The 10699-nt window shown below is 36.5% G+C and overlaps 1 protein-coding gene across 1 annotated transcript; it reads right to left on the bottom strand.

Moving 5' to 3' along the window:
* Positions 1 to 2929: 2929 nt before the first annotated feature.
* nudc (nudC nuclear distribution protein) lies at positions 2930 to 8949 on the bottom strand. Its single transcript, XM_079592055.1, has 9 exons — positions 8656 to 8949; positions 8092 to 8169; positions 6629 to 6841; positions 5958 to 6041; positions 5737 to 5850; positions 4076 to 4270; positions 3911 to 3994; positions 3621 to 3739; positions 2930 to 3178 (listed from the first exon to the last, which is right to left on the bottom strand). The coding sequence occupies exons 1-9, from the start codon at positions 8728 to 8730 to the stop codon at positions 3127 to 3129; spliced, it is 1014 nt and encodes a 337-aa protein (XP_079448181.1). The 5' UTR covers positions 8731 to 8949; the 3' UTR covers positions 2930 to 3126.
* Between the last annotated feature and the right edge of the window lie 1750 nt (positions 8950 to 10699).

The following is a 10699-nucleotide window of genomic DNA, read 5'->3' as shown; positions in this document are numbered from 1 at the left end:
TCAAGTACTTGACATGAGTTTTATTATAGTCAACACATCAAAATAAGCATACTACTTTAAAGCATGACAATTGATTATTAAAAAAATATTTAAAATGTTACTAATACATTTTAAACTTTCACGCTGTAAAAATTTACATTTTGTGAATGTATTATCAAACATGAATGAACAATGAACAATTCTTTATTTATAAATATTTACAACATTAATAAATGCTGTAAAAGCTGTAAAGATACAATATGCAAATAACTATTAACGTTATTAAAAAAGTGAAATCAGTTTTTTGCCCCGATAATAAAAATAAAGCGAAACATAGGCCTAAAATAAATCAGTTTGTGGACAAAAGAGAATAAAGATAACGGGTTTAGTAGGCCTGGTTCACTAAATGATTGGTCTGCTTCAAAAAAATGAAAATAAAATGTTGTGTTTGTGCTAAACATCATCAAATGTTTGTCTACCATTTTGACGACTGAGCTGTGAAATTGCCTACAAGAGGCAAAGTTACTATTAAGATTTAGGAAACATATGTGCCATTTCACATACAACAAACACTTGCTAGTTTGCACGAGCTAATGCAACTGACAGGCACGAGTAAGATGGTAACTGACACTCTCACCATCATGATGAAGGCCGCCACTAAAGCTATAGACAGTCGCACGGTGTCCAAGAGAGTTGTTAACAAACTGCACACTCGGCTCCAGACCATTAGCAGTGATACAAAATATACAATCAAGCCTGGGTGAGGAATAACTTCTATGTGATAGCCAGGATGTCAGAGGACGGTCTGACCTGTTATTTTGCTCTTATGGATATTTGAAATACATTAACATTTGAAATGAAATAAATAAAAACTGCATACAAAATACATGACATAAAGAACAAACTGGTTCTAAAGAAGAAGAAGGTCCCAAACATATATATATTTTTTCTTGTTAAGATTATTGCTAGGGCCAAAGTGATCCCAAACAGAAAGACTGTTAGTGTGGAAAACAATGCTTGTATTCTTTCTGGTGCAAAAAAAGGATGATTAAAACTTCAATAATATCTTTATGTACTGGGTTTAAATATATGTCAGAGGAACTGGAAATTATGGGAAAACAATAGATTAATCTGGGATTACAATTATTTTTAGCCTAAGGGTCTCAGTTTCTATACTCATTACAGTAGGCTACAGTAATTTATTAGCCACCTTGATTAAAATCAATACAAATTTAAATGTAATAAATTATTTTTATTTTACAGAAACAATTGTAGTAAGTATAATATGTTTCACTGGTAATAATGATTACCTTCGTAAAATGTGTAAGGTTGAAAACGAGAGGAACCCTCGCGTTTTCAACCCACCTAACAAATTGGCGCCACCTGATGGCCAGGAGAGGAAAAACTATTTGCAGCTCCCACAAAAACAGACCTTATTTAAAACCACTGTCTCAACGATAATTTGCCAACACTGACCCCTTGTGTCTGCACTATGGCTGCATCCGAAATACTATGTAGTAGGTGAAAAACAGTATGTGACAAAAGTAGTGTACGAATAGTACAGTAGCCTACTCATAAAAGAGTGGCAAAAATTGCCCTGAGGACCTGCTACTTCCAGCGAGATTCTGAAGTGAAGTGTGAATGTGATGAACACTTTACTATCACATGAGGCCACGGGAGAGGATTTGTGAATGGCAGTGACAAATGTAGTACTTCCAGATTACATGCATACTACACATTCATACTATATAGAATACTTTTTTTTTTTTTTTTGTGGTCATGAAGTGATTCTTCACAATAATAAAAAAAAGAGTTTACATTTTACGACATAGCCATATTCTCTTGAGTAGGTAGCCTACTTGTTTTTAACAATTACTTCAAGACAACAACAAAAGTATGGTATATAGTATGAATGTAATCTGGACATACTACATTCACCATGTTTTCATTATCACGTGACCTACCAGCGTCAGTTGCATCGCTTCACTGACCCTGTCCCAAATGGCACACTTCATATGCACTTTCGGTCAATGGCTGCCGTGTGCGCATGTCCGTTAAGTCCGTAAGACCGTAGGGTGTCCCGTTTGTCATTTTAGCTCTCAGAAGGGTGCTCGATTTCCGCCCTCGATGCACACTTTTGCCGAGCCCGCACTGATCCATATACTGTCTATGGCAGACTTCTTCCCGACAGTCAAAGCGACATTACGTCACGAAAGTGCCATTAGGAAGACCGCGAGTGCTTAAAGGGCCATTTGGGACAGGGTCACTGTCATTCACAAAACCTCTCCCATGGCCTCATGGGATAGTAAAGTGTCGATCGTACTGTACTGATCGTACTATGCACACTGCAGAATCTCGCCGGAAGTAGTTCATCCGGGTACTTTTTACTATTTTATGAGTACTGTGAATGCAGCCCATGACATACTGTTTTATAACAGTAAAGTAGAAGATTTATAAATTAATTAAAATGTTTTAAAGTTTAATTTTAAAGTATTCAGATCTTTAATTAGAATAAATATACTGAACATTCAGGAAAAATACAGAAAAAGCGTAATACTGTATTTTGTTTTGTATTTTAGCAACCTTCACATTTCTTAGGGGCAGAGCACTTGACTGTTCACTCTAGTTTGTAATTTAAGAAATTTAGTGTTAAATTTGCCATAAATCTGGTCAACTTGTATAAAAATGTCTTCATAAAAGTTCTCATCAGGCTCATCCTAATAACACTTGATTAACTATTCAGATTCACTAATCAAAAAGTTATTTCATTATACATTAACTCTTAACCACTCTATGAAACAATAAATAATCTTATTCTAGGTTACCACTGGAAAAAGTGTGGCGCTCTAACCAGCAGTCTGTATACGTGACTTTACAGGACATTTATAAAACCGTGACAATCAACATAATAGTTTTAAGAGACTTTAAGAGTTAAAGTTACACAAACAGGTAAGGTTTCAACTGATTTATTTAAAAAACAAAAAGACAAAGCAGCAAGACATGGTGTATGATACTTTCATCATCACAACATGGAAACTGTTAGTTGAACAAACTGGTGTAACTGATCAGGTGAGCAGAAGAGGAGGGTAACCTTGGGTCACATGTACAGTGATGATCATTCAGAGGTTCATGCAGCACAAACGGCTCTCAGCTGAACTTGGCTTTAGAGAAGTCCATCTCAGGATGCTGAGACATGAACCTGCAGACAGAAGAAAATGTATGCGTTCAGAAGAGTACGCTTCAACTTTAAACACACAGAATCGATTTATTTATTTATTATTTATTTTGAGGTAATATAAAAAATAAATAAAAAGATTTTTTTTCTGATAAACAAAGAATTTATTTGTTTTTAGAGTCACTTTGTTCAAATTAACAAGTCTTTGTTGAATAAAAGTACTAATTTCTTTAAAAAAAAAAATAGCTGTGGTATATATTATGACATTTTATTTCAAGGTTAAATGTATTTCACAAAAACATTTACATTCATTATTTATTAATTCATTTATTTTTGGGAGTTGCAGCTCATGACATTTTACAAAAAAAAAGTAAAATTATCTGAATATTAAAGAGACAACCATGAGGGTTTCTCCCTGACATAATTTCCAGTTTTCTGGTAGCACCACATGACTTTGTATTCTTACTTCTTCAGGATATCCTGCTTCTTCTGCTCTTCAGAGGTGGGCAGCCCCATGGACTTCTGCCTCTGATCATACATCATCTTCTCCACCATACTGCGCGTCTCACCGTCCAAATCTGACAGCTGAGCAGATTCCATTTAAAATCACGGCATGGGATAAAAGGGTGCGATTCATCATTTTGTCTTGTAATAATTCAATATTTATTAGATGATCTACACAATGATCCCTCCAAGCTTGAACATAATCAACCCTTGATTAAAAACCTCACAGACTAGGAGATAGTTTGCTCTTACCTTGGAATTCTCTGGGCAAATTTTCTTGGTGTTGATTTCAGGGTCTGTGGCCACAAACCTGCCCCACCACTCCATTTTGTTTATCTGGAATAAACGTGCATCATTGGTCATCCGGGCAAATCACAAACTCAAACAAACGCCATCTATGCGTGCTCTCATCAATACCTTCTCAAAATGGATGGTGACCACTTTCCCATCCTCTATGAGCCAAGAGCTCTCCTCCACTTTCACATCATTGCACAGCTGTCCGTCAATCACAGGTGGATGACCCTTCAAGCCGACCTTCAGGGAACGCCGCTGTATGTCCACGACCACATCCTTGCCCTTCAGACGGAAGTTCACACCGAAGGGCACAATCAGCTGCAAAAGGATTTGAAAGTTGAGATATTGGGGAGAGGGTCTTTTTTGAATTAAGAAATTGTTTTTTTTTTACAAAAATCCCCCCACAATTCTAGGGGTTAAAGTGAAGAAAAAAAAATCCTGAGCCTGAACTTTTTCTTGTTGTTGGGGGGACGGGGAACTGCGCAGACTGACAACTTTAATGGCACCATTTATTTTCAAGTATTATGGCTGTATGCTAATGCCATATTTTTATGAATGAAGGCCAGTATCACTGATATTAATATAGCAACTGATGTCTCGATGAAAATTATTTCCCCCCAAGTTTTAAACATTTATTAGGCTTCAAAAAATATAACAACTTTTAATTTAAGTGAACTTAAAAAAATCCTCACTTAAACCCCTAATAAATGTCATATATACCCGTACCTTTCCTGTCCAACAGGTAGGAAATATAAAAAAAAAAAGTAGGGTTATATAACAGTCCGCACTGCATAAATTATAAATGAAATATAGATTGATCCTTATTAAAGCTACAAGCGTTCTTTAGTCAAGAAGAGCAGTGAATCATTTTCTGTTTCCTTTGTTCTTTGCTTAACTTTACAGACAGAGACTTAATGGCTGCTGTCACTTTAAGATCTGCCACTGCTGACAGGATCTCGTACAACTCTTTACTTCAATTTAAGATTTTATTTAACTAATTTCAGACTGTTCTTGTGAGGATACTAGACAAAACGGACATTTTGGCATAAATGTGTGTTCTTGTTCATTCAAGCGCGAAAGAGAACTCTATACTGTGCGATACTAGCGCACGTCTTTCTGTGCATCGTGTGTGTGTGTGTCAGTAGGGCAAACGGGATTTTGAAAAGTGTCTGTCCCCATAGGAAATTATGCCCGTGGGTAGGACATCTTCAGGCTTCATTAATTTGCGCTCTAGGATTTGTTGCCAGGACCCGCCCTGCTCTGCTTCTGATAGGCTTGTAACGTTAGTTAGAGCTGCGTTCCTCTCATATGATTGGTAGGTGAAATTAATTGACTCGAAAATATTAAACCGCATGCAAGTTCCCTTTTTTTTTTACACGGCGGCACGCCGGAGATCCGGAACGATGCCGGAATAAACCCTGCCATTCCCATTACCTTAATTAACATGAAAATGTTACAATGGAAATGGATTTTCTTCATGCAAAATCTGTTCTTTTTTCCATTTTGATTTTGGGTTAAGTATGTGTTATTTACCCATAAACATTCTGATCTTCACCTTGTGTGTATAATATATAGTGATGCACTGAAATGCATATGTGGCCAAAATAACAAAAATGAAATGATTTGGAGGGCCGAAATCTTTGACTGAAACAGTAGCATTATTTAGTGCTGTGGTTCTCACCCAGAATTATAAAAAGAAGGGAGGGGCAAGGCTAAGGAATAGTGTAAAGTTAACAGACTTATGCAAAAGAACTCTCTGATTGACTGACTGAAATACGACTCACATCCACTTCAGACAGGGTCTGAGTCCACCGGTAGTTTGAAAGGTCTGCTCCATTTCCAGCATTGGGCTTTATCTTGTCTTTGTCCTTTTCATCTTCCTCTCCTTCTGAGTCCGACTGACATACACACACAAGTGAGCATTAGACATTAACGTAGAGATGCTCAAAACTACATCGATTCAGTTTTCACTCCAATATTTAATAATGATATAAATCCCACTTACCCCTTTTGTGTCTTTTGCTTTTTCTGATGTATCGACATCTGTTTTCTCAGCTACTCCAGAATCTTTCTTTTCTTCTTGTTTTGTCTGAATGGTGAAAGTTACTCATGAATCACATTTGATGCTTACATGTGTTAAAAGGATAGTTCACCCAAAAAATGTTATTCTCTCATTTAATCACCCTCATGTTATTCCAAACCCATAAATCTTCTAAACAAGTTTCATTAAAAATATCTTGATTTTTGTTTTCAAAAATTAACCGAAGTCTTATGAATTGGGAGTAACTGATGACAGAATTGTAGGTGAACTATCTGTTTAAGGTGTAAAAGTAATTAGCTTATGCATATTTGGCATTAGATAAGGTAATGCATAAACTCACGGTTTCACAGACAAGGCTTAAGCTAATCCCAGACTAAAATGCATTTTAACTGAAAGCAACTTGCACTGACATATTAAATTATGACAAATGTTTTGTCTCAAGATGCACAATAGTAATGTTTTTTTTCTAAGGCATATTTATAAAAGCTATTAAATGCCCTAATTAAACTAAGACCTTATCCTGGCTTAATCTAAGCCCTGTCTGTAAAACCAGGCCAAACAGTATAAGAACATTTAGTACATAAACAGGGCATAAAAGAGTTTTATGAATTGTAATGGTTTAAAAATGCTCTCACTTGATTTAATTGTGACTGCAGTCTCTCGGCCTCCTCATCAGTGATTTCTTTGATCCTAGGCTCCTCTGCGTCCTGTTTCTTCTTTTTCTCCTCTTCCTTCAGTTTGGCAGCTCGGTCAGCCTTCTCCTTCTTCTCTTTCTCTTGTCTGGACTGTTTGTCTTTCTGAACTTTGAGGGCGAGCTGATTGTGATGAGCAAACACCTCTTTAACCAGCTATAAGACAAATGAAAAGAAAGCAGATCAATAATTGGTTGGAATACCAAATGCTCACAAATTTTGCCAATATGAAGAATAAAGGTACATTCAGCAATTGTTCATCATTAAACTATTTTTTTTTTTTGAATGGCATTGGTTTCTAATTCCAATTAAACATGTGAATAACAATTTCAAACCATTCCTCAAATGTAATCTTATGCAAAAAAAAAACTTAAATATATATTTTAAAAAATAAAAATAAATAAATAAATAAATAAATAAATAAATAAATAAATAAATATATATATATATATATATATATATATATATATATAAAATACACTACTTGGACTGAATAATGACAGAAATATTTAACTTTTGGGTGAACTATTTCTTTAAAGTCACCATTAAATCAAAATTCTTTTTTATGGAATATTGCATTTTATTATAAATGATTTAAGGGCCAGATTTTCTAACATCTTATGCCAGCACAAACCCTCTTTTGGTGTTAAAAAACTACTGTCAGGATCTACTAGATACAAAGGCGTGAACAGTTCATTTTGTGGCTGACCTTATATTGCATATATGCATTTGCAGGAGTTTCCCTTTCAGACGCAAAATTTATGCAAGGAGATTATTTAAATGAATCATGCAAGGTGAATTACTAAGGTTTGAGCTAGTCAGTTTACAGTTATTTGAGCCATTTACTGCCCAGAAAAGCTTGTCTAAAACTACTCTAATTTGCACTGCTCTAGGTAGATTGTGTTGGTCATTATGGAAATGATCCGGCTGCGTCGGTGTTCTTTAATTTGCGCATCAGTAGATCACGCGCAGAACTTTCCAGTCCCATGCCATCAGTGCTTTTATGAGGTTGTGCTCTCACGCTAATTTGCCATTTAGTAAATCTGGCCCTTAGTCGTGTAAATCATTATTTTAAAAAAAAATCCATGTGTCCTCATAATCTTTGATCGAAATAACTTTCTCTCCTTCTTGCAATGACATCTCTTCCCTGATTACGTGTTTTTAAGCACAGAGGCAGGACAACTTGTCACTCACATTAGATCACAGCAATAGGAACCACAACCATCCAATCGATTGGACCGTTTTACTCGAATATACGTCACAATAGGGAATAAAATACTATCGCAACTTCTGTTTCATGCTGACTTTAAGGTGCAAAAAGACAAACAGTCAATGATTCTCAAATAGAAATAAAGCAGACATGACTTCAGTTAAATTTTAGTTAGTACAACTGACAGTCAAGAGACCTTCTCTGGGGCTCCGGGCTCTCCTCCCGAGAAGAAATCCGTTTTCCTCCTTAGAAAACTGAAGAATGTGTTCACCAGCTGTCAACAAAAATAATGAAGAAGAAATGAAGAGAACAGAAGTGATACACAACTAGAAAGGTATAACACTACAACAAGCCACTAATGTTCAATGGAATGGCATATTTCATAGAAAATCAGGTTTATGGGTTTAATGGTCATTGATTGATATGCAATGGCTGTTTCAAAACCTAGTGACCTGCCTAACTAGACAGCATTATTGACATCCTAGGCACATTTAAAGACAGTCTAAAAAGATATGAGTAGGTTTTAAAACAAAAACATGTTCTCCACATAATACAACATTCTAATAACTCATATACTTTGTGCATGTATAAACAATAAATGATAACAGCATATTAACGTGATCTTTTGCCAAGCCAACACTAATAAGCAGCCAAGTTCTCCGTAACTAATGTACATACAGATGTCTTTTACATTACAGCCAGTCATCGTGCATCAGTTAGCTCGGCTGCTAGCATGCAGCTGCATGTGTTGACATGTTACCTCCTGCACTCCTCCTTCATGCTGCTGCGCCATGGCGAGCAACATCCCATCGAATTTCTCCTCCTCATCACCCATTTTCACTTTTTACTAGAGATGGCAGGTTAAAAAACTACAATTTGATGTGTGATGCTAAGAATCACGCTGACACCGGTGTGTTGCCTATGACTTCCTAGATACAAGGAGCGCCCACATAATCTTTAGGACCAATCAGATCACAAACACTTGAAGGACAAACGGGCAAACCAATCAGATGACAGTTCAGAAAGCTGTAGCGGGTGAGGCGGTTCTTAGCGCGCAGAGAAGAGGCCCAAGGACCTTTATATGGGAGAACTTTCTAGAGACCACTGACAGACTTATATTCGAACAGGCAGAATAATAATACATACAGTTTTGAGATTGTCTTTATAATAAGCTCAATAAATGGTCTAGGAAATTAAAAACTCAAGTACACGATAAGACATGACCTACTAGACTAGCCTACCAATAGCCAACATGGGCAATTTCGTAGCTATGTACAATGGAATAATAAATAATACAAATCTAAAATAAAATTGATAGAAATATAATTCGTATAGTACCTGAGAAAATGATACTTCCATATTCACCAAGACATGTTTGTCTGTAGCCTATTCTTTACACTGTCAGTTACATATACAGTGTATATATATAGACACATACTCTTGAAGGAACATAGTCAGAAGTCCCTTCATTTAAAATTAAGGCAGATGTTGAAGAATAATGAATACTAATATAATATAAACCTCCAAGATGCAGTACCATTATGAAAATGCAGTGACATTCTTATGCAGACATACTGAACGTTGGGCCCAAACTCAAGCCCAAAGCCAAGATAATATGACTCTGTTAGTCCTTGGTGACTTGGTACAGGCTGAGTTAATGGCAGTTAAACATGATAAATGTCATTAACCCCTTTCCTCATGCAGACCATGATTCAGCTCCCACAGCGTGAACCTTAACGCCTCCACGTGGAGCAGACTTTTAATTAATTGAAAATATGAAATAATTGGCTATTTTTTAAATATGAAACCAAAAGGGATCTTAATTTATTTCTACTAGTTCAGTTTAATATTCAGGGAGGGGTAGAAGTGTAAAACTTGTTTGGAAACAGTCAGTATTTCATTTGGTGCCATTAGTGTGAAAGTGTGTGTTTGCTGCTTCTGGAGCTGCTTAGATTGTTCAGAGTTCTCACACAGTGGGGTCGTGACATCATAGTGGAGATTCCATTGTGGCAACTGTAAACTACAGCTCTGACTCTGCTCTGCTGTTGGTGTGTTAGGAGTGAATAGATCGAAAGACTTTCGAGACTTTCTGCAGATATCGACGACAAATATTGAATTCAATTGCAGCATTCGGTGTCCATAATGGCGCTGTTTAGCAGTGTACTTAGAGAACTGTTTGAGTATTTTGCTCACTTCTTGCGCAGAGAGGGGACACCTCAGAGAGCACAACAGTGTGCAGCGCAAGAATCAGCGACAGTAGAGAAACTTCCAGAGGAGTGTGAGGCCGTCGACTTCACTGCCAATGACAGGAAGTGCAGGAGGAGACGCCGCAAGGTAGTCCACACACTGTAACAAAAATATTTTCATGATTTGTTATCACAACTTTTTATCTTTTATCAGATCAACTTCGATAACTAATGTGTGAAGATAACATACTATTTTGAGTTTCTGTTTATTAAACCATTCTTCTTCATTGTATTAACTCAAATTTTTAATTACAATGAACTCTACATTGTAAGGCAACAAGGTAACTTGCTTTAAGTTAAACCAACATTTTTTTTTTTTTACAGTGCAGTCTGAAAAAGTTAAAGGAGGGAGGAAGTGAACTCAGGGAAGCTGGAGAAAAGAAAAGGAAGAAGAGAAAACGTAAGGAACGTAAGATCACAGAGCCAATGCCACTTCTTGTGAAGGTCAAACCTCTGCATACTACTGTCAGATGTTCCTTCCTAAAGCCAATAGAGGGAGAACCACCAATGCCTACAAGTGTCTCCGGACACCTCGCTCTACCAGCCGCTGTCTTCAAA

Source organism: Phoxinus phoxinus (genome assembly GCF_949152265.1).
Source record: "Phoxinus phoxinus genome assembly, chromosome: 19".
NCBI lineage: Eukaryota > Metazoa > Chordata > Actinopteri > Cypriniformes > Leuciscidae > Phoxinus > Phoxinus phoxinus.
Note: the sequence above shows the minus strand (reverse complement) of the source record. Positions and strands in the feature narration are given on the sequence as shown.

What these genes read in the sequence shown, in the direction of transcription:
- nudc (XM_079592055.1), bottom strand. Translation starts at nt 8,730, where the DNA reads ATGGGTGATGAGGAGGAGAAATTCGATGGGATGTTGCTCGCCATGGCG. An exon ending in TGCAGTCACAATTAAATCAA is followed by an intron (nt 6,042 to 6,628) that starts GTGAGAGCATTT and finishes TTCACCATTCAG; the next exon opens with ACAAAACAAGAAGAAAAGAA. An exon ending in AAGCAGGATATCCTGAAGAA is followed by an intron (nt 3,179 to 3,620) that starts GTAAGAATACAA and finishes TTCTGTCTGCAG; the next exon opens with GTTCATGTCTCAGCATCCTG.